Raw genomic sequence first — 24,081 nt, 5'->3', positions numbered from 1 at the left:
CTAGTTTTAGCTTTGATATTTTACTCGTTTTAAATTCATTTAATCTTTATTTAGTACATTAATAAGAAATAATAATAAATTTTATAAAAGTTATTTAAATCCAAGCCAAAAAGAAACAAATATTAAGTTTTTGAGGTTTTTTTAATAGTTTTCTTAAGACCCAATGGGTACCCGGGACCGGCGGGTACCCGGGTATTTAAACGGGTCCGGTTCTGGGTCCACAAATGTAGGAACCGGACCCTGAACCGTTAGGACCCGGATCCGACCTTTATAAGTAGGGTCCGGGTCCAGGTCTAGTGGTACCCGGGAGGACCCGGACCCGTTGACACCCCTAACCAAGATAAACTCGACTCGGAATTCTTGATATGCTTACGATAGTCTCATGAGTTATTCGACAACGTCTCATATATAGAAAGATGAACATAACTTGAAAAATAGGTGGCTCAGTCTTCACTTACCTTTTGTTGAAGAAGTTCTCCAAACGCTTCGGTTGATCTTCGTCTTCAAACGGTAAAACGCAATGATGACTGCCGTGATGTTCGTTTCTCAACTACACTTCTATCGTATTCCGAGACTTAACTAATTGTAGATTAGAAATCAAGATATAGTTTTGATAGATAAATTGGATAACAAGCTTGATATAGCAACACTTGTGAGCTCGACCGAGCAATGCTCTAACACACTCTCTATTAGACTTAGGGGTCTGAAATTTTCAGGAGGAATGAGAGTGACAAATGAGCAATTTAACCTCCAATTTAGAGAGCCAGATCTAGAAAAAAAATCATCTAACATTATCATAAAATCACCTTGGTAGTACTCCAACATCTCTTATAGAATTCCACTGAAAAGCCTTCTTGTTTGCTCTCATATGCTTAACAACATCCCAGGCTTCAGCTTCACTGAATCTTCTTTCCAACCAAGCTTCTTCTCCTCACCCATATTAGGAAAGTTCAGAGAATTCAATGAAGAGTAAACATTATTATGATCTGAGAAAAGATGGATGTAGTAATTTCTTATTTCTTCTTTGATGGCAGGTTGATCAAAACGGTCCACTCCATCTACTTGTAGCTTAGCAATGGTATTCCTCTTTTTTCTTGAGCTTGCAATCCTATAAAAGTAGCCAGTTTTTGCATACCCCACTTAAAACTATTCTGCTTAGCTCTTAGTTGTCATTTCCTAACTATAGTATTTCCTAAACTCCTTAGCTTTATCTTGTATTGAAGTCTCTCTTTAACCAATCAGATTGTAAAGCACCATTCTCCTCGAACAAAATTAGTTCACCAATCTTATTTGTGAGCATATTTTTCTCATTATTAACAGAACCTGGTGATACTAAATTTTTGTAACTTATATGAGTGTCACTAAATATCCGTTAACAACCAATTTTAGAGGCATTTTATGCCAAATAAATTTCGAACCCAAGTCCAACTAAAAATATATTATATAGGTAAATGTTTAACGACCTTCGGCCTCCTAGCATATCTAACAATGATTGAAGCTAATATTTTGGTGATACTTCCTCTTATTAAACTCTAAATTCCTACAAAAAATGAGCACATTTCGAAATACCAAACTCCACTATATACCGATTTTAATTTCGACTGTTAATTTTTAAAGTGGTAGATGATGGTTTAATACGTTTCAAATTGTGCTCATTTTCTGTAGAATTGTCGAGTTTCACAAGAAAAACGTATCATCAAAATATTGGATTCAAGTTCACTGTTGTTTGGAATCTAAAAGAAATTATTGCAAATATTGTAAGATAGTGTCCATATGAGATTGTCCAGGAATCATCCCTCTACATAAAAATGCCTCATACTTTGTATTCGCATAGAACACCCCAACATTGTAAGATAACCCTGACAACAACCTTGCAGAATAAAGGAAAAATTTAAAGCTGGGACAACTAACATGGGCCAAATCTGGGACAATCACTTCATTGATTATTCTCCTCTTCACCCGGAAACCAATCCCAATACTAGAGTTATTCCCCTCTCTATCAATCGGATTATGCTACGTCTTATCCCAAATCTGGACCAGTCCATATTGTCCCAGCTGTAGCAAGATCGTATTGAATTGGACAAAAGTTAATTATTTCGCATTAGCTTTGTTTGTTTACCTATGAATAAGGTCGTTCATGGTCGGTTTTGGTTCGATTTCCAGCCAAACCAAAACCGAAACCAATACTACTGGTTTCTAAAAATCTAAACCAAACCAATCCATTAACCATTGGTTCGGTTTCTAAATGGCTTTAGCCGGTTTCGGTTTGTTCCATTGGGTTAGTGGAAAACCGACTATTGTCAGTTTTCTGAAACTGACAGTTCAAATCTTAAAAAAAAAACAATTGAACTTTTTTAACCAACCTGCAGAATGTAATTAACACATAAACGTAGTTCACAACTCAAGTTTGTAAGCATAGTTCAAAACATAAACATTACAGATTCAAAATACATAAACTCCAAGTTCTGCATGCTCCAAATTCATAACTCAGTTGAAGATTCTGGCGAATGCCGACTGGAGATGAAGAAAATAAGAAGAGAAAATGAGCTCGTTTAGGGTAAGGGTAGAACTTAGGTTTACAAAGAGTGAGATATACGGGGTAGATTAAATCTATCTGATTTTAATCAACGGCCTATACTTATCGGTTTTCCATTGGTTTTTGGTTCGGCTTTCAGGTCAAATCGAAGCCGAACCAGTAATGTGGTTTCCACTTTTTTTCACCATAACCAATCCATTAATATATGGTTTGGTTCGGTTTCTTCCTAATCGGTTTGGTTTGGTTCGGTCCGGTTCCGACGGAAAACCGAAACCATGTTCATCCCTACCTAGGAGCATTCCGACTTCCGACCTACGCTCCACGTTCCCAAGAATGCTCGAGTCTGCCAGAACGACATGCATGTTTAATGCTAAAGATACGACCAAAATGTTTGCTGGTTAGGAATCTTGACATAAAACTTGCAGCAAATCACAGTACTTTTGGTTACTTACGAGGACTTTTATTGCCAAAGGAAATCTAGAAAATGCGTAAAATTTAGTAGTGAAATCTCTCAAAGCTTTTGTCTTTTGATGGACATAATCCTGCAATTGATCCTCAAATTTTGACCTTAATTAGTAAGATTAATTAGATTATTGTACTCTTTACCACTTTACTATCCATGTAAGATTTTCGTTGTCATTGACAGTAAAACTGTAAAAACGTTAACTCAAAAATCTTTTATGAAGATTTCCATAATCTTATCATCAAATTCGCTATCTGCCTTTTTGATGTGATTGTTTCGTGACAATATAATGTTCATCGAAAATATGATAAACAATTAATGTACCTAAATTTCATGCACACCACTAAAATGTATACAATTAAAAGAAATTATAATGGAGACCGTATCCTCCTAGTTTGCAAAGAGATGATTTGACAAAAGGAGACTAAATAGAAGAAGATGGGATTCGTGCCATCCACTTTATTTTGGAAAATTATAGTATCCAGCTAAATATATCCTACTATGTAAATCAGAACTCCATTTTTTATTAAGAAAAATAATAACCTTAATTTAAACTTAATTAGAAACCCCCAACATATTTCGCATGTATGAGAAAGCAAAAGTTGTAAAATTTCAAATTAAATAATTATATTTTTCGCGATAGAAAAACAGTAAATATAGATATGAACGAAGAAAGCCATGCAAATAAAATAACGTAGACCGCCTAAATTTACTGGTTTTTTCGATAAAATATACTACCTCAATTTTAAAATAATATGCAGGTTTGTGTGTAAATTTACACACAAACCTGCCTATTTTTTAGAGACAGAGGGAGTATCCATTAACTCATGCGATGCATGAGAAATACAAAAAGTATGATGAGCAACGATTTATGTGTAAATTATTAGTGTTATGTGTAAATTATTAGTGTTTTGTCGATTAATATGACATATAGGGTTCCAAAATTTTGTGTTATATTTTTGTTTAATGATGATTAGAACTATGAATTTTGATTTTCTTTGAATAAAAGAACATAAATTCCAATTTTTCTTGATAAAAAAACATAACATGATGTAAATTGCAGAAAATTTATCTAGATTAAGCCACAAACTATATAAGTATAACAAATATTACCCATACTTAACAATTGAGTTTTGAATGGAAATAAAAGTACAACACGTAATTAAAATTGGTGTTTCTATGGTATGAGAAAAAGAAAAAAACACAAAATTGGTTAAAAAGACCAAAATCAACAATTTCTGGGTGAAAAGAACATTTAGATTTTGATACTGTTTAAATAGACAAAAATGTAAAAATAGCCAGGATGTAAACAGTTTCATCCTACCCATTTTTAAATACTTTTTCTTATTTTTAGTTTACATCAGAATGCATCCAGTTTCATCCTTGCTATTTTTTAAGTTTAAGTCAGGATGAATCCAGTTTCATCCTTGCTATTTTTTTGGTGTCCATTTCATTCATACTAATTTTTACTCGTCAATCTGAACCATGTTTTAAAAATATTTGGACAAATAACCCATTTTCCGAAAAAAAAAGGTAGAGAATTTTGATTTTTTTTTTTCTTCGAATGTTTGAATTTCAATAATTTTAAATTTTATTGCGAAACTATCTTTATTTGAAAGCAAGTAAGTATTGTGTAAATGTATTATGTTACATATTTTCGAAGTAATTTTTAAATTTTTAAAAATAAAAAAGCTCAAATATAAGTATGATTTTTTTCTAAACTGACCACCTAGAAAATAATGACTCCATGCGCGGCAAATTTATTTTACTCTTGACTTTTGAGAGTGATTTCTATTTCTGCTATCCAACTACATTGGTCGAGTCATGAATCATGATTACTAGGTGAATTTTTTTTATTGAAAATGGTAAGAAAATTGGCATCATCCAAGGATAACAATGTCATTTGAGAATAAAGGTAAAATTGTCTTTTTCACAGAGCAACAAAAAAATTAAAAACTGAAAAAACAAACTCTGCGAGATTAAAATGGATTGACCATTCAGTAATAAAGGTACGAGTGTTTGAGTTTGTTTCTTACCTGAATTTTGTTATCAAGTTTGTTTTCTACCTGAATTTTGTTAAGTTTGTTTTACCACACAACAAATCCAACCACAGTCAAAAAAAACAAAAAACAAAAATAACCGCCATCGATCTAATCCCCCAAACAGCCCTACTAACTCAACTAACTAACCAAATTAAAACATGTCGATACGAGGATCAGAATAACAAGTATCCAAAATCACGGTCAACGTAAATTTGACCAAACCACTAATTAATTACTACAACAGTAATAAATAAATCCTGACACAAGGGTGTATCCCCAATAAAGGACATACTTCAGGGGCAATAAAGATATTGCTGTTTGGAATCCAATACGGTGGTTTCATTTTTCTGTCTTTCTTGTCTTCTATATAAACAATGCTTTCTTCCCCATTTTACTTTGGTCTGTGGGATTGTTTAGTCTGAAGAAAAATACAGAGAGAGATTGACAGACAGAAAAATCATAAAACTCAAGAACCACAGAAACAAATTTGATGGTGTTGATGATGAAGAAGAGAAGTAGTAGAGATTTTGTGTTGGATGCTGAAGAAATGGAAAGGAAGAGATTAAAAACAAGATTTGATTTCTTTGATGGATTACCAGATGATATTGTGATTAGTATTCTTGTTAAGTTGAGTTCATCTTCAAATTCTCCTTCTCATTTCATCAATGTCTTATCCACGTAAGTTGTCTCTCTGCACTTTCATTTTTATTTCTGGATTTTTTTTTAGTCGGAACTTTCTCTGATTAAACGGCCGTTTTTCTGGTTTTCTTCGGTGTCTACAGATGCAAGAGATTGAATGGATTAGCTCTGCACAGATTAGTATTGTCAAAAGCTTCACCTAAATCGTTAGCCGTTAAAGCTAAAAACTGGTCTGACTCAGCTCACCGATTCCTTAAACGCTGTGTTGATTCTGGAAACGTCGAAGCTAGTTATATCCTCGGCATGGTAATAAGCTTCCTATATCCTCCTGAACATCGTTTTTTTTCTTTTATTTTCAAAAAAGTTCACTGAATCGGAAAAGAATCGGGAATAACTCGTTTTTCTCTGTAACAGATACGATTCTATTGTTTAGAAAACCGAGGAAATGGAGCTTCACTAATGGCAAAAGCAGCGATGAATTCACATTCGTCGGCTCTGTACTCTTTAGCCGTGATTCAATTCAACGGAAGTGGCGGCTCCAAAACCGACAAAGATTTAAGAGCCGGTGTAGCTTTATGTGCTAGAGCGGCTTACTTAGGTCATATCGATGCGTTGCGTGAATTAGGTCATTGTTTACAAGATGGTTACGGTGTAAGACAAAACGTCTCCGAAGGCCGCCGGTTTCTCGTTCAGGCAAATGCTCGTGAACTCGCCGCCGTCATGTCGTCAGAACCGTCCAAGTCATCATCTTGTCCTTGGCTTACGTGGCATCCTAATCAGCACGGCGGGCATCATGTGACGATTCTCCCCGGTGGTTCTGGTTGCCCATTGCTTAGTGATTTTGGGTGTAATGTTCCACCGCCTGAATCTCATCCTGCTAATAATTTCTTAGTCGATTGGTTTGCTCTGCGAGGGAAGACTGATTCCGGCGGCGAGGATCTGAGATTGTGTTCGCATTCCGGTTGCGGAAGGCCGGAGACGAGAAGACACGAATTCCGGAGGTGTTCGGTTTGTGGGTCTGTGAATTACTGTTCTAGAGCTTGTCAAGCACTTGATTGGAAACTTAGACATAAATTGGAATGTACACCTATGGAACAATGGCCTGATGAAGAAGAAATTGATGCTGATGCTGATGCTGCTGCTGGTGTTGCTGCTGATAATAATAACAGACTTGAAAATGCGGCTGCAGGTGACAATGCCAACCACAATAACCTTGGTATCATTCAGAGTTAACGGTACTGGATTCCCTAGTGTTGGATTACTAGGACATTTTGGAGATCACTCTCTATAACCTTCCGACCAAGGTTTACAGGTGGATAATGGCCGGACGGAGCTTCAGTTCTATTTTCGAACTTCTTTTTTTTTTTTTTACCTTTTTCCGATTAGGGGTAATTTTGGAATTTTGAAGAGGGTGTAAGTTGTGGGGATATAATTTTGTAACTTGGGAGGAAGTATATAGAAGAAATTTGGATCGGCAAGGCAAGTAAGATGAAATCTGTAAGAAGAGTAAAGAAATCTTTGTCTTTGAGTATATAGTGTTTTGGTTTAGTGATAGATTTCGGTTTCATGTTTAAAAAAAAAATTGAAGTTTTTGTCCGTCTTCGTTTGTTTATCTTGGGAAAGGAAGGATACTTCACCTCAGCAACAACAAAGATGGTGTGATATGTTTGGCCTACTTTTAAAATAAACTACAAGCAAGGAAAAGAAAAACACAACCCTTATCTTAGGGAAATACACTACTACTGTATTGATTTTCAAGAAACTTTGATGTTAACAACAATAATGAAAGGGTTAACAATCACAACACTCATAATCTTTACTTGACTTTTTTGAGAGCTTTTATATTTTACCATTTTGTCAAAATTTTATTAAAAGAGGATTTCACTTTCTTGTTTCAAAAATGGATCAAAGTTTAAAGACAAAATCCACACGTTCATTGAGACTACAAACAGCAAATACACTGCCAACTGTATTAGCCTATTAGGTGTATTTAGAACTTCAAGTGCATTCCTAGAAGTTGTAATCAGATGCTTACTCCCTTGCAGGTTGGGCAAGATAAAACAATCTCTGTATAAAACAAACCAATTCACTAAATTCACTAAAATATGCGAGCAAGAGAAGCACAACCCTTATGTTAAGGAAATGCTATTGATTTTCAAGAAACTTTGATGTTAACAACAAGAAAGAAAAAACAACCACAACACTCATGATTTTTACCTCACTTTTTTTTTTTTGGAGCTTTTACTTTTATTTTTTACCATTTAGTAAAAAAATTATCCAAAGGGGGTTCCATCTCTTGTTCCAAAAATGGATCAAAGCTAAAAGAGAATATCAACATATTTATTAAAACTAAAAACAACAAATACACTGCCAACTGTGCTAGATGTACCATTAACTTTAAGCGCATTTATGTTCTTAGCAATTGTAATCAAGATGCTCACTATTCACTCTACAAGGCTATGTTTTTTGGGCACGTTTACCTTCTTTAGGTCCATCAATACACTGCCAACAGCCTTACAATGTCTATGTTTTGCAAGAATGCTACAAGGGGTTAACAAATTCCATATGAAGTTATAAAATCCGTATAAAACAAGACAATTTTCACTACTGGATCACTGGATTGGTAATTTTTTCTTGAAATTTCGTAATCCCTTGCAGCAAACTTGGTATTTTGATCTTTCTTTTTGCCTTCTACAAGCCTTTCAGACACTTAGATATGTTTATGAAATTCCCAATTTGCTTACAAAAAGATAAATATGTGTCTTGACAGTTGATAGATCTAGATGAGTTGAACTACAGATGGTTTATGTTAGAATACGGGCATCCAACTCAAAACCAATTGACAATGAGTGGAGAGGCCCATAAAATTATAAACCGCAGGATCATAAATTGCCCAGAGAATGTGGGACTAATAATCTCAACACGCCCCCTCACGTGTAGTCTCGTTGGGTCTAACACGTGGACAATAAATCGGGTGACGCAAAACAAAGGCGCGGTCAAAGACTCGTCACAAATAGCCTGCTCTGATACCATGTTAAAGTCTGCGGGCATCCAACTCACAACCAATTGGCTATGAGTGGAGAGGCCCATAGAGTTATAAACCGCAGGATCATAGATTGCCCAGAGAATGTGGGATTAATAATCTCAACAGTTTAAGAAGATTAGTTTTGGTGATTAAGAATATTTAGGAAAGAGGAGGGAAAGAGAGATTAAAGTCTAAACACATCTTTTTTTCATTTTTCTTTTTTGCTTTAGGTAAATTTTAGCTTGGCTTTGGGGCTAAGTTAATTACTGTCAGAGAAAGATGTTTTGACTCTTTTTTTTTTCCTCCTATTTTTCAATGAAATGTATTCACACACAAAATAAGCAAGAGAAATGAAGATTAGAGACATGAAAAGGCAAAGAAGAAGCCTCCCTAGCTTAGTTATTGATGTGATTCATTCAATGTAAAATTGAATTACTCCAAATCTTTTGCTTTTATTTCTTGTTTTCTTTCTTTTTTATCAACTTTTTTTCTTTTCTTTTTCCTTTTTTCCTAGTCAAAAAAAGTTAAAAATTTGCTAGGAGATTTGACCTTCACAAAAACAAAAAAAGGGAAAAAGAGGCCAAGAAATTGAAGGAGGGGGAGGGTGCGGTAGCTAGTAGGAAGAAGAATATATGGAAAGGTAGTGAAAGTGGTGGTGGTAGTAATGGGTGCTTGGTGATGGCATTGGCAGCAGCATTAGTAGTATCTAGTAGCAGTGCTAGAAGAGTAAACTAAAGCCCTCCTCCCTTTTATTATTATTGTGATTATGATGCATCATCCCCCCACTTTTCCCTCTCACTTGTCTTTCAAAAGAGATGTTTGATCATTTGATTTTATTAGTTTCAATTTTGGTTTCTCTCCATCCTAATATATATGGGGCCATCATGTTTGTGTGTATGCCTCTTTATCTCCCTCCTTTTGTCTTTCTTCTATTTCTACAACTCGAACCATATACACATTGCTCTAGCAGTTGTAGAATGATGGATACTAAGGAGGAAGTATCTCTACTGCATGCATACATTTTGAATGGCAATATTCATTGGATATGGATGATTGTATACTTGTAGGGACATTCATGTGCATTCTAATACGCACAATAATTCCTTATCATGATAAATAATTTTTTGATATCTATATAAATAAAAATAAAAATAAAAAGCGGGCAAAATCATTAGATGATGATACCAATAAATCCGTGTTTTATAACAAGTGTGTAAATATCGCAGAAATTAGGCTTCCGAATTGTGTTAGAGAAAAGGATGGTTTCCCTCGTTTTCTCGAATCTCCTATATGAATGAGGCCATGATAGAATTTGCTATTCGATGACCGATCAGATTTGCAATAGGATTGTCGAACTGGTTAAGTTTGCTCAGGAGAATGAATCCAAATATGCCATGTCAGAATAATAAAAGAGAAGTATCAGATGGCCTGAACTTTGATGGCTCTCAAGCTTCCTCCCATAAACGAAGTTAAAGTTTCGAACTCTGTAATTATCAAAACAAAAAAAAAAAGAAAATGTAACAAAAATAAGTCCATTATTATTCGATATAACCAAATGTATTTATTTATTTAAACAATCCAGTAAGCTTGACTTGAGTCATAAGTATCCATGTTGGAATATGATGTTATCAAGAGATTGTATCTAGCACACCAGATATTAGGGAACTAACTAAACCACTAGAGTGTCATCTTCTTACTAAAAAGGATGTACTACTACACTATTCATACGTACATTGCTTTGTACCACTAAACTACTTTCCATATTCTCTCCTTCCCTTTAGAAAAATGTTTTGGTTTCGGTTGTTTGCGAAGAAAAGAAGACATATTTCATGTGTAATTTTTGGGTTGGTTTTCTGTAACAAACAAACAAACAGGTGTTACGTGCACAGAGATTCCTCAATGGATTGGCGCTCTTCAAGGTACATGCCCATCTACTTTGCCAAGTGTAAAGACGAACTTTTCCATACCTGTAAGTTAAACTGCTCCCTCAAAAACTCAATCCTCATCCTCTCATTATCCCTACCAACGTGAATCAGTGATGTGTTAGGTATTTCCACTCACCCCAACTTTTATATTCATCTCATCTTCTACTTGTTATTAACAAATTCAATAGGCAGACCGAAGGAATTAAGGAATTAGAGCCAACAGAAATTCTGAGATTTAATTAACACGAGGGAAGAATGATAAGATAAGGGCACTCCACAAAAGAAGAATATACGTCAAATGTCACTAATTAACAAAAGAAAAAATGGATCCATCTTTGGGTGAACACCTGCTACTAAGTTGTGCTTCAATACGGTGGTAAACTCACAAGGTGGTGATATAAGTGACGTTTGAAATTCACTAGCACTAAGTTCTTTAGTGATCAGACAAATAATATAGACTTCAAAGAGATCAACTCGTGCTCCATTTGTCTTTCAAAACATATATAACATGAAACAAAAAGGTAAAATGGGTTATTTGTCCAAAAAAATTTAAAACATGGTTCTAATGGACGAGTAAAAATTAGTATGGATGAAATAGACACAAAAAAGATAGCAAGAATGAAACTGGATTCATCATGGCTTAAACTTAAAAAAAAATAACGAGGATGAAACTGGATGCATCCTGATATAAATTAAAAATAAGAAAAAATATTTGAAATGGGTAGGATGAAACTGTTTACATCCTGGCTATTTTTACATTTTCGTCTATTTGAACTGTATCAAATTTTACATGTCTTTTTCACCCAGAAATTGTCATTATTGGATTAATTGACCAATTTTGTGAAAAAATACAAATGACGAGCCTAATATAAAGGGTTTTACGTAATACTAAACACAAGTAAACTGCCTCCGCACCAGTAAGTTTACCGCTGTAAGATTTAGCTTAATGAGATTGTGTGAATTTGCATTGTGCTCTTTTAAATTAAATGGTCATGGTCATGGTCAATGGCGGTAGAGCTTGGGAAATGAGGCAAGTTGTGAATCACATCGCAATGAGCATCTTCAGTCTTTAGGAACGCGATGGTAGATTTAAGGACACGATGCAAATTCAGGGATGGTGATAGATATAGGTGTTCGTGAAATGTCATAATGTCGCGGGGTCAATGGTTTAATATTGTCGGGCCAATGATTTGTCACCCAACTGCCCAACTGAGCCTGAGGCCCAGTATGCACTATTGTGTTTGACAATGCATGCAAAATGAACGTTGAACGGCAGATGCGCTAGTTTTTTCATACTTACACAGCAAATCGATATAAATTTAAGAATTTCGAATTCAAATCACAGACTCCATATAAATTTAAGAATTTCGAATCCAAATCATAGACATGTTTAGTAGATTATCGTCCTATAGAGAGGTCGTATCATGTACTTATTGTGTACGTAAAGTTTTGAATAATAACCCAATGAAAATGAAGTTTAGGTCATTAGGGTTATGGTCCAAAGTTTTTACATTGTACTGCAGTGACATGGTTGCTGATGTTTTTCAATTATATTATATTAGATGAGATATTGTATAAAATTTTTCGACAGCGTGTATGGGGAAACGGATGACAACGGTTCTATCGTAAGTTCGTAACAGCCATGACAAGAGCTAAGTAATGGTGGTATGTGCCTTCCAATTCAAAAGATACTCATGAGAAACATAATGTTTGTCCATCTCGAAACTCCAAAAACACTTTGAATGTGAGACGTGACCTCCACCCACTAGCACTTGAATTGGTCTGCTCTTGTCTCGGTGGTCACACACTTCCCTTCTTTTAATTGTCTGATTTTAGAACCCATTTCTGTTTTCTCTGCTGCCCAAGACTTTCTCGCTGGAATACTTATGGTCATTTTGTGTATTTCAATGGGAATTCTGTTCCTTTTTAACCTGCCTGAAAAATTTTGAGTTTCCTCGTAGATGCATTTATGAGCTTTGACTTTAAGTTAATAATCAAGGGAAAAAAAAAAGAATTTCCGGCTCAAATTTTTATTGAGGAGGAAAAGGATAAAAGTTAGAAAAAAAATTTCTTGATTCAATGGTGGAAGAGGAGGGTCATTTTTCATTAAAAAACGTAGGAAAATACATATCAATTACAATAATGATCCAGAAATGGCTGATTTCTTAGATTATGAGAATGATTTTACACAAACTCAAACTCAAGATGATGATTTTTATGAGCCAAATCCAGATGATGAATACATAGATGAGGAACCCAGTGCTTCTAACACACATGTACACTTCTATTTTATGTTTAATCTCACTTTTGTATCTTGAAATCATCAAAAAATTCTATTTTTCGTCATGGTTCAGCGAACCAGGACTATGTTCGGCTTGAAAATATAAGCCGAACCCATAAATTGATGAACAGTTCGGCTAGCTGAATTCGTTAACGTTATACGCCGAACCTTCATTTTCCAACTTCCAACCTATTTGCAAGATCCTAGTTCGGCTTATATTAAAGTCTAATAACAAGCCGAACCTATTCCTGAGAGTTAGGTTCGGTTTTCACTCTAAATATCGTATCAGCCGAACTATATATTTTTCCAAGTTCGGCTCATATTCAAAAAATCACATCAGCCGAACATGATACTGATTTTCCATGAAACACTTAAATTCATACACATTTAGGGGTTAGGCTTTTTATTACATATGTTTTCTATTGTGCAGCCTTTTCATATGATGAACCAAACAAAAAAAGTGGAAATTACTAAAAGTGTTAAGAAAGTGAAGTCTAATGATGGAGAATACCAAGGTCCATATTAAACTCATTAAAATCAATGAGATCTTATCTTCAACTTCAATAGAATGAAAAGAGAAACACAACGCAAAAAGAATGAGGTCCTTCCGACATCGGACGAAAAAGTTATGGCCAAAACAAGATCGAAAAACTTGAATGTGCAAAGAGAAGGTTCGGCTGATAACTCAACAACACGAGCTACCGAACCTAGAGCCTGCAAATCAATATTTTCGAAGTGTTTACAGAGAGAGGTTCGGTTTGAAAGTGATCTAATCGAGTCAGCCGAACCTGACAACCACCTGGGGTAAATTTCACTTCTCAGGTTTGGCCGGGAAGGTTTGCAAGGTATTAGCCGAACCTGACACTGTTCTGTGACGTATTTAATACATATTTTGGGGTTCGGCTAAAAATTGACATTTACGGTTAAGCCGAACTGTTCATATACACTTTCAGGGTGAAATTTCAAGAACAGTTCGGCTCAAAACTCAACTCAATTATCAGCCGAACCCGCTACTGTAACCGTCAAAAACCCTAAGTTTTTAGCAATTTAACCCATTCAATCCATGAAAAACAACAAATAAAATATTGGGTTTGTAGGGAATACCTTCTTATCCTCATTTCAGTATTTGGAGCTTCAAATGGTTGAATTTCCGATTCAATTATAGTTTTTACACCTTCATCTTCAATTGATTCTTCTTCTTTAATTCATGGATTGGAAAGGATTTAGAACACCTGACGTTTGCTTTTTTTCTTTCTACGATCCATTATATAGTTCAATTTAACCGATGATCGAATTTTCACGAATCGATAATTAATTACGGTGATGAAAAAATAAATCTGAGAGAAAAGGAAGGTGGTTTGGCTGGAGGAAGAAGAAGAGATGTTTAGGATAATTTATTTTTTTGATTTTAGGTTCAAGGGTATATAGGTAATTAAACTACCCAATAGACACCCCTTATAAGGTCACCTAGGATGGAAAAACTATTTTGTATGCCTTGAAAATTTTTGGTATGCCTAAAAACAGCCTTCTTGGAGTTTCTTCAAGGATTCCCATCATGGGTCGACTAAGCTTTTCAATGTCGACAACAAATATCATTTAGTTCAATAATGTAATTTATGTTGTTCACACATTAGAAGCCAAATCAAAATAGTGCGCCAATTGGGCCTTGCTAAATATCCATCTTAGTCTCCAATAAACAGCATATTGACAACTCAAGAGAAAAGAAAAACAAACAGAATCACTAAAACAGGAGGGACACCTAAAAACATTTCTAGTTCCTTGGTCACACCCATTACAAATTTGCTACACCCTACAATCTTTCCTACTGAAAAACCAACCAAATCATTCAAAAAATGGGATTGCAGTGTGCACCAGGTTTTTGCAGTTTGCTCCATTAGGTAAAGATCTAGTTTGTGTTTCTGAAACAATTGCTTTTGTCAACTTTGATACCTTTTGAACCATTACACATGATTGGCTTGCAACCTGCTCTGCTAGAGGCACCTCCGCCTGTTTGTCGAATTTCTGTGCAGCTTCGTCCAACTGCACCACAAGAGCAATCAATTGTGAGTACGAAAGTATTGATCAGTCATCAACTTCACAGTTGCAATCAACTCAACTTGAGATAGAATATCTACATCGCCCATATATATACACGAGACATAACAACATGAACAGTTCAAAATCACCAACTTTTCGTGAAAAAACGAGTGGAAAAAATCAAATTTGCTGTAAAAGCTCAAACAGCTGTGTTTGCTTAATCTACCATATCTAATACAGATGAAATCTTTCAGCGTCATCTCACACTAGGAAAAAAGAAACATGAATTCTGAAATCTGCTTAGATTGACTTAGCATATTTGTTTAATAAAATAGCACACAGAGTATGTGAAGAGCTGCCAAAAATCATGTCATTGCAATAGCATCATAACCGCTTTCCACATTCATAGAGATTCCATAAACCAATTCTAACAAACCATAGAACCAACACCCAGACCGCAAACTCAAAAGTTAAACCAAAAACTAAAAATGGCAATAGACTCACAAAAGGATCAGGATGAGGCAAAATTAAACACATGGATTGAGAAATTGATAGAGTTCAGCAACCTTGGTTCATAGTCGTAGTAGCTCTCTTCTCTTGAGCAAATTCAACTTGTGCAACTCTTAAAGATACTTTATACCATGAACTGGAGAATTTCAATTTCTGACAGATATTGATTGTCATTGAGGGTCCAAAATGAACACATGCTTTCTTCTTTGTTCTACCCACAAGTTTCAGATGTAACAGCTTTGGGCTTCCGAAATCACTACTCCTATTGGATAACGGAAAACTCGTATCACACAAAACAATCAATTCACATCTCATGGGAAAACAAAACAACCCGAAAGTGCTCAGGAGTAGTAAAATGCAGCACACCAAAAAGAAATTTCTTGCCATGTTACGAAAAGGCACACCATTTCTAATTTCTTCAATCACAGTCACTACAAAATTACCTACATCTTAGAATCCTTCCTACTCAAACCAACCAAATCTTTTAAAAACAATAAAAAAAAAATCCTGTCTTATTTTAACCTACTGTAGTTTTCAACTTGCCTCTCTTAAATCTCAGAGCTGGACTTGACACCATCTTGCTTCTTTACCTCTTCTTCCATCTTGGATGCCTTGGCAATGATATAAACAGGCACAAGAGGGAGATAGCTGAAACCAAAGAAGCCCCTCTGGGCCATGCTTATGACGAGTTGGTTATACTTATCAGACCAATGGGCAGCTGTAGGAACCACTAATTCTGCCACTATGTTCAATGGTGAGACCTGTGTAAGTGTGTGCCAGGTTTTTGCAGCTTGCTCCATTAGGTATATCTCAGATGTGTTCACAACATAAATTGCTGCTGTAGATAAGCCTCTAGTTTGTGTCTCGGATACAATTGCTTTTGTTAACTGCGATACCTTCTGAACCACTACACATGATTGGCTTGCGACTTGCTTTGCTAGAGCAGGAGCCTGCTTGACAAACTTATGTACGGCTTCATCCAACTGCACCACAAGAGCAACCAGTATAAGAGTTTTGATCAGTCCTGAACTTCACAGTTACATCCCCTAATAAGTGAAGAAATGTGCACGAGTATATACTAGACGTAACAACACGAACCAATAGTTCGAAATTACTAACTTTTCGTGATAAACAAGTGGAGAAAAAAAGCAAAATGCTGTAAAAGCTCAAATAGCTGTGTTTGCACAAGGCTGTGTTTGGGTAAGCTAGCACTAATATGTTGATTCAAGCGCTAGGCGCGCCTAGGCGACTTGAATAATAAAAAAGGTAATAGCTCATTTTTTAGTGCGTTGGGCGCTTTATTAGCTAGGCGCCTCCCGCACACCCGTGCGGCCCTCGCCTTTCACAACATAGCTTGTAGGTAAAAATTCACAGTGGGACTTCAACCCTCCATAATCATGAAATGGAACAAAGTTTGAGCCAGTTGAAAGCAAGGGTGTGCAGTTTCCCAACTGGCTCTTAAGCTTATTTTTTTTTTAGGATTTAGGCTGCCAAGCCCATTTTTCCTTTTTTGCACCCCTAATAGGATTTTGCTTCCCCTCAGTGAGGTTTCTGGCTCCGGCCCTGGTTTGAGCACACTAAGAGGACACCTCAAAATAAAATTCATGCCTTTCCTGATCCAAAATCGAACTACATGAATTCAATCAATGATCAAGAAAAACATCAACGAAATTCTTAAATGCAACAGTAAAGAGAGTTAAGAAATGAATAGAAGTGTACCTTGTTATCAAAAAAGAGTAGAAGATCATAGGGTACATTCTTAAACTTGTCACAAACAGGACTGAAAACACTAGTCACAGTACCCTCCACTTTTCCAATTGCAGATCTGAATGACCCAGAAGTATTCTGCTTTCCATATTCATAGAGATCCCATAAACAAATCAAGCCATGAATAGCAGCAATTTTAACAAACCACAGATACTTCAATTGTTCTTGTTTTATCACTTCACTTTCAACCTACACATAGATCACAAAACAAAAGTTGATCAAAAACCAAAACAGAATCAAAGGCAAAACTGAAACATGGATTGAGAATTTGATAGAAATTAGCGACCTTGTTGGTAGCCATTGTAGCTCTTCTTCTCTCGAGTAAATTCAACCTAAAGATGCTGCTGCTTTATATCATGAACTGAAGAATAGCAATTTCTGACCGACCTTCATTGTCATTAACGGTCCAAACTGAACACGTGTTTTGTTTCTAGTTGTACCCATAAGTTTTGGGATGTTACAGCTTTGGGCTTGAGGTTAAGGCTCCTCCATAATCACTAGCCGAGTAGCTGGACATTTGTGATTTTCCTGACTCATGATATAAACGAAGTTTCCAGCCAGGCCTCGTTCACATCATTCAGCTGCAAATTAAATGCTCCTTGACTTTATCAAAACAAAACTCAGGCAGACATTTGTTGGTTTCAGATTGCAAAGGGAGTGACACTTGTCTTGTTATCTGTAACCAACTCTAGGGTTTCAAACAATTTACTTCATACAAGTTATTATTACTAAGCAGTAAGTATTTCATCTACTTGAAGATTTTACAAGATACGTAATCGCATTGACAACACAAGTTCTGAAACAGTAAGATGTACTTGTGACGCCTAAAATTTATAGTTCTATGCCTAAAATTTGGATTAATGAATCGGATGTTTGCCTTAGTTTCAACCCAAGGATCAAGTCTACTTATGTCATTGCCAGCAACGTCTTCTCTTCTTCGAGAATCAACTCATTCTTTACTCAAATTTCCACTTCGTCTATGGATCCAGTAGTCAAACCAGTCCCTGCTTCTTCGAGGCATTGAACTTTCATGTCCCTCGAGGCATCCTCAGGTGAAGAATTTGGAGCCACCCGTAATAAATTTGAGTTGAAGGGTGCAAGAGGCAACTGTAAACCTCCGCACAAAGCCCACCAGTGTAGAGAAAAAGCTGCAGAAGCAGCAGCTTCCATCATATTTGGATTCACTCCCTAAAATTGCATATCGCACAGAGCTGAAGGCCATTGCCTCCAGACAGAACTGGAAGGCCCCACGAAGGAATCTCTGTGTCATATTACTCTGTGCTGTTTCTAAAGCCATTGCACCATGTTTGCCAGAATTCTCTTGCTGAAATTCACCGACCAATGGTTAGCAAACCCTGCTGGACAAACATTCTCCTCTTCAGCTGATAAAGAAGTTGAAGGGGAACCATTGCTTGGTAGATGATGATAACATGCGTCGCATCAGAAACAGATGCCACAGGTGATTGAGAACGGCTTTGGCAATTTGAAAACGAGGATCCCATAGTATCTGGACCAATGGCAGATAAAACAGAGTAGGTGATTGGTTATCTTGTTCTGAGGATAAGGATGTGCACAAGTTTTCTCTTCGGGCGAGGAGGAGGAATTTCAATTGGTTTCACTGAGCATGATCATTACTACCTGATTCTCTTACAACTTCAGCGCACCCATGAAAATAGTATGGTACAAAAAGGACACTTGATGTTGGATTAACAAGAGAAATTTTTCTGGGCATGCCTTCGGGTCTGAACCACACAGTCTCTGTACCGATGTGGTCTTCTATCCGACACCAAGCTCGACCATATAATCTTAAAGCTTCTGAGAACTTCTTGTGTTACTCTTCAGTGATGGTATAAGGTTTCGTAGACTTGATATCGTCGGATTAGCATTGAATATATACCGTGCTAGTTATCCTGTAACGCTTTTTCTTGGGTGGGATGACTACAGGGGAGTAAGTACCCTTCCCACTTCATTCAAGAGTTTATCAGTGATTTCTGTAAAAGAAACAAAAGTTAGTTCATTCGAGAGTTTATCCAGTCCAGTGAAATAAAAAGACATTTGTTTTCATCCAATGCTTCGGCTGTACATCTACTAGCTGGAGTGGAGTCAGATTCTTTTCTCACCTTCAGACGGTGCATATTGAAAGTTACTGAAATAAAAAGACATTTGTTTCCATCCAATGCTTCGGCTGTACATCTACTAGCTGGAGTGGAGTCAGATTCTTTTCTCACCTTCAGACGGTGCATATTGAAAGTTACTGAGACAGAGGGAAACATGGGGACTTAGAAGCCAAGCATTCGTCGAAGGCCAGAAGTTCATGATCAACTGGTAATGGGAAGTACGGAGTTGGTGTTCAGCCAGGTTGAAAGGTATAGTCAATAGGAGAGTTGATCCGGACTTTCTGCGTCATGTGCTTTACAACTTTGGCATTTCTGGGACAAATGCTGCACCTAACAATCAAATCCTGCATTTAGATGAGCTGATTGCATCTTGAGTACATCAGCAAGTTGAACACTATCGAAGTGGCGAGAGCCAATCCAGTCCCTCGCTAACTCTATCTAAATTTCATGTATGACACTCAAATTTTCACTCCATCTAAATTTCATGTTCATCAAGGGAGATCAATATGCCCTTTTCTGACCAGTTGATAAATCTTTTGGATTCGGCATCTTTAAGCATGAGTTTCTTGATCTTCATCTCTGTTACAAATTTCAGTAACCAAATCCATTACTTAACTATAAAAGATCAGACATAAACTACAAAAATAAACTGCCACGAAATATGAAGAGTTTGAAGTAAGATTTGGGATGTTACTTCACCTAAAGCAGGGAGTGATTTATGTACAACTGATGCTGAATATTGCAATACGAAGTAGGTTCCTCGTCTATTCATGATTCTAAGCTTTAGATATATCCCTCCAGGTGTATAATTAGCTTCTCCTCAAACCTACATACACATTACCAAGACACACAAATATCACAAGACGTAATGCAGTAATTATGTTGCACAAATTCAGAACCTCCTCTACTAGCCAATACCATATAGAGGACATGACTAGCCCATAACTAGGATATAACTAACCGTAAACCACATGAATTTGGTGTTTCGTGTATACCATTTGTTGGCTGAATTGGGAGAGATCATCTCCATCCTACCCACATCACTAGCTTCACTGCATCACTGAAAATTCAATTTCTTCGACAGAGGCAACACTATCTCCGATCCTTGCAATTTCTTCTGTTTCTTGGCTTTCAAATTTTTGAAAAGAAATTTCTTCTAGAACATCGTAGTGACCATAATCCAGAAAAAACACCTCGTCATTCACTTCGCACTCCTGACCATAGCTTGTAATGTTTTTCAAATTACCTGAGGTCCTGAGCTGCTTTCTGTAATGAATGAGCTGCTTTCTGTAATGAATGATATTGGTGTCTGAAGAACATATAAGGCAATGAGCAATTCAGCTTCTCCGCCTACAGATGAAATCGCCAAGGTGATGGAATTCATGCCTCCATAACCCTAATAGTAAAATTAAAGAAGCAGGTGAAAATTTTGAGAAACCACAAAGATCATCGCACATGAAAACCCCAATTCCAAATCCGCCCATATTGAATATCCAAACTCAAAACAACTTGGATTTATTAACATTTCTTCTTACTAACACCTGCTGCTTCCATACCTCTGTTTCTTGATCTTCCTTTCTTTAATCCACAAACCTTCTCTCAAGTTTTTTCAGTTGTCTATGTAGAAAATGAAGTTAGTGATCTCACAAAACAAAATCTAGATCTCGTATTCCTCTTGTGCCGCAAAGAGCTCAGCAGACCTCGGAGATGTATATTGTATAGATTTGAGCCAGACTCTGTGTTTGGAAATCTGGATGGATGTGATTTAAGCTTTTAGGTTACTTGCACCCAAAAATTTCGAGCCTGGGGGGCTTCTTTTGTTTTTTTCCAATTTCCATGACTAGGGGTGTGGTTAAAGGGCGACCTTAGATATATCAAATGTCGAAATTATCATTCTATCTTTTAAACCTAATACAAAAAGATGCCTAATTCTAATTTATTTTGGTCCCTAGTTAGCAATTCGGGATACGGCAAACGTACGTGTGTTACTCAGATTCGTAAAAATCAGATTCAGTCAAGAATCCAGTCAACAGTTCGTAGTTCGGCCATAATTCAGAACGACATACATACGTGGATTCGGAGTGGAAAGTTCCGCTTAACATATGTAGTAAATTGATACGAATTTATCATAATTTTTATATATCTTCGAGAGTAAGGTTGGAAAAACACTTATTAGTGGTGAAAATAGAATATTTATAAAATAAATATAATATTTGTCAAAAACGCACCATCAGAACAATGGTTTAGTGGCTGTTGTAGGAAGCCAATATGCATCGAGTTCGAACCCCTTGGGGCAACATTTTTTTTTCACACGCCCACCTCTCGCCTTGATTTTCATTAGGGCGCAGATAACAGAGGTGTTCACAAGAATGATAAGAAGAAGAAGGTTGTGGCGGAGGAAAAACCCATGTGCACTTGTGATTAGTGAAGCACCTAAATGTGAATCCACAGAAGAATCATAAGAAGAGACCAAAGCAATGCATAGAAGAGATTGTGTTTGAAAATATGGAAAATAATCAAGAAATTGAGGAGGAAGAATCTGATCATGAAGAACATAGTGAGAATGAAGAAATTGTGTTTGCAAACCAATAGAGAGAAATTTTTATTGCTTCATTTCAACGAATGGAAAAGAAACTGAGGAAGAAACCTTCATCGAAAGTTAAGCAATTTCCTAAAGGTAGAGCACTGTTGAAGAAATTAATTTACCATCCGACGGAGATAGATTCTCAATTTGCGAAAGAGGCAACCCTTTTGTTCTCAGAATTGCAAATGCATTAGAGGATATCTTAGCTTAAAAAAAAGCAAAACAAATTTAGTTGTATTCTTAGTTGGAATTATATTGCTCCCTTTTGTATTACTCAAAAACATTTAGTAAATAAACCTAATATTATGAGTGGTACTATACTCTTCGTATTAGATGGCTCTACTAAAAATGTAATCATGGCTACTAACGCTTTAGTAAGTTATTTCATAAATTTCTGATTCGAAAAAAAAAGGGTGATCTTTTTGTGTCTATTGATGCGTGTCGTAGGTGCAATCAAATTAGTGATCCTAAATCCACTCAATTAACTAGTAATATAATGGAAGTCAAGGTCGTTACCACGAAGAGCAAGGAGATTTAGTTGTTAAATGTCACAAAGGGGGGTTTGTTTTAGTTTTTAAACCAAATTAAATAAAGTGAATAAAGTTAAGTTGTAAACAATAGACAGAGAGATGATCGAGGAATCCTTCTTTGTTACTAAACCGTCATCAAGTTACTATATTTATCCATTAATAATTTTAATCACAGATATTGTAGAATAACAGCTAGCTCAGTGTTATCCCCTAAATTCCTTATATCACTGAGTACGGAAGCTCTCCAATACCATATTTTATTCGTATAAACTACCTAGTAGTAGCTCACTCAAGGTGTAATTTGGTCGAATGCTTTATATTTTGTGAATTAGGTTGATCCTACTAGTTAGACTCTTAGCTCAAGGTCCACTTTCCAGTGTTGTTCATACACACAATCACTCCACGGAATCCCTCTGCAATGTCTCATGTTCTCTCCCTGTGTACAAGTTATTCGACTATTACTTATCTCCTAACTCAGTACTAGTATTAGATTAAATCAATTCAGTTGGCCACCTAAACAACCTATCAATCAATCATAAACGTTCTTTACAGTATAAACAAATAATAATCATGTGAAGAACTTTAAAATAGATTTATATAATAACTCAAATCATGTCTAGAACTCAGAATTCATCCTCAATCAATTGGGTTTTTATCTATTCATGGATGTAGTAGCATCCATGTTATACATATGATAAACTAGAGAAGAAACCGTTACGATTGATGAGAACCACTCCAAAACCCTATCCTTTGCTCCACTATGATGCTCCTCCTCCCCAAGAATTGTTAAAAATTGTGTAAAGATAATGTATTAATGTTTAGGAGGTCTTCTTATATAGACGAAATTTGGTCTTCAAAATCCTTTCAGGGTCGTATTTCTTCGATTTGTAGTCTCACACACGAGCCAAATACCCTTAGTTACGGTTGGGTTCGTTAACATCAATCCAACTGTAAGTATGACCATTAAAATTCGCCAAAAATCCCCAGAGTTACGGTTGGGTTCAACCCAGACGAAACTCTGACCAGAAAATTATGTTGAAAATTCCAGAATTACAATTGGGTCCGAGTCTCTTGGACCTGGCCGTAATTCTTCCTGTGTACTTTTTGTTCTTCGCCATTTCGGTCGTAACTTCTTCATACGATGTCCGGTTGACCTCATTGTTTTTGGGTTGCATTCGTATCGTCGTCCTCTACAACAAAGAAATTCCCAAAATATTCATATATATTCACTTGAATTTACGGTTGGGTTGGACCTAGCCGTAACTCTTCTTGAACTTTATGTTAGAAATTCATCTATTTTACGGTTGGGTTTTGAGAAGCTTTTCCCAGCCGTTTATTCTCCTGTAACTTGCATCCATGAGTTGTGTTTGCACATTTCAACTTCTTTTTTTCATGCGGGAATGAACTCCTTTCTTCTTCTTAGCTCTTTTTAACACCATTTGCATTCCGGATGATTCACCTAAAGAAACATAGAAGAAACAAAACAAGAGTAATACAACATAGAATGTAAGAATTATAGCTAAAACAAGTATGAAGTGGACAATAAAGTCATATAAATTAAGCAATTATCAAATAACCCAGCCTTTTGCTAGTCCTCGAGCAACTACCTGACCCTAAGTACAACA

The 24,081-nt window shown here is 36.1% G+C and overlaps 2 protein-coding genes and 1 long non-coding RNA gene across 4 annotated transcripts; 1 reads left to right on the top strand and 2 right to left on the bottom strand.

The window, feature by feature from the left end:
• Nucleotides 1-5,430: 5,430 nt before the first annotated feature.
• LOC113280931 (F-box protein At1g67340-like) lies at nt 5,431-7,332 on the top strand. The gene is made up of 3 exons (XM_026529540.1): nt 5,431-5,719; nt 5,824-5,986; nt 6,095-7,332. Exons 1-3 carry the CDS (start codon nt 5,532-5,534, stop codon nt 6,911-6,913), a joined length of 1,170 nt encoding a protein of 389 aa, XP_026385325.1. The 5' UTR covers nt 5,431-5,531; the 3' UTR covers nt 6,914-7,332.
• A 7,158-nt stretch (nt 7,333-14,490) lies between these two features.
• LOC113280929 (REF/SRPP-like protein At1g67360) lies at nt 14,491-17,666 on the bottom strand. Of its 2 annotated transcripts, none has more exons than XR_003325845.1 (4): nt 17,512-17,666; nt 17,178-17,414; nt 15,515-16,441; nt 14,491-14,951 (listed from the first exon to the last, which is right to left on the bottom strand). XR_003325845.1 is itself a non-coding variant. In XM_026529539.1 (4 exons), exons 1-3 carry the CDS (start codon nt 17,524-17,526, stop codon nt 16,007-16,009), a joined length of 687 nt encoding a protein of 228 aa, XP_026385324.1. In that variant the 5' UTR covers nt 17,527-17,666; the 3' UTR covers nt 14,491-14,951; nt 16,002-16,006. The 2 variants fall into 2 exon arrangements, 1 of the variants encoding a protein (XP_026385324.1); XM_026529539.1 differs by having other exon boundaries at nt 16,002-16,441.
• Nucleotides 17,667-19,243: 1,577 nt separating this feature from the next.
• LOC113280930 lies at nt 19,244-21,065 on the bottom strand. Its single transcript, XR_003325846.1, has 3 exons — nt 20,338-21,065; nt 20,042-20,168; nt 19,244-19,921 (listed from the first exon to the last, which is right to left on the bottom strand). It is a non-coding gene; the product is annotated as an uncharacterized LOC113280930 (long non-coding RNA).
• Nucleotides 21,066-24,081: the final 3,016 nt, after the last annotated feature.

This window comes from Papaver somniferum, chromosome 5 (assembly GCF_003573695.1).
Source record: "Papaver somniferum cultivar HN1 chromosome 5, ASM357369v1, whole genome shotgun sequence".
In the NCBI taxonomy this organism is placed as follows: Eukaryota; Viridiplantae; Streptophyta; class Magnoliopsida; order Ranunculales; family Papaveraceae; genus Papaver; species Papaver somniferum.
This window is presented reverse-complemented; position numbering and strand designations above follow the sequence as displayed.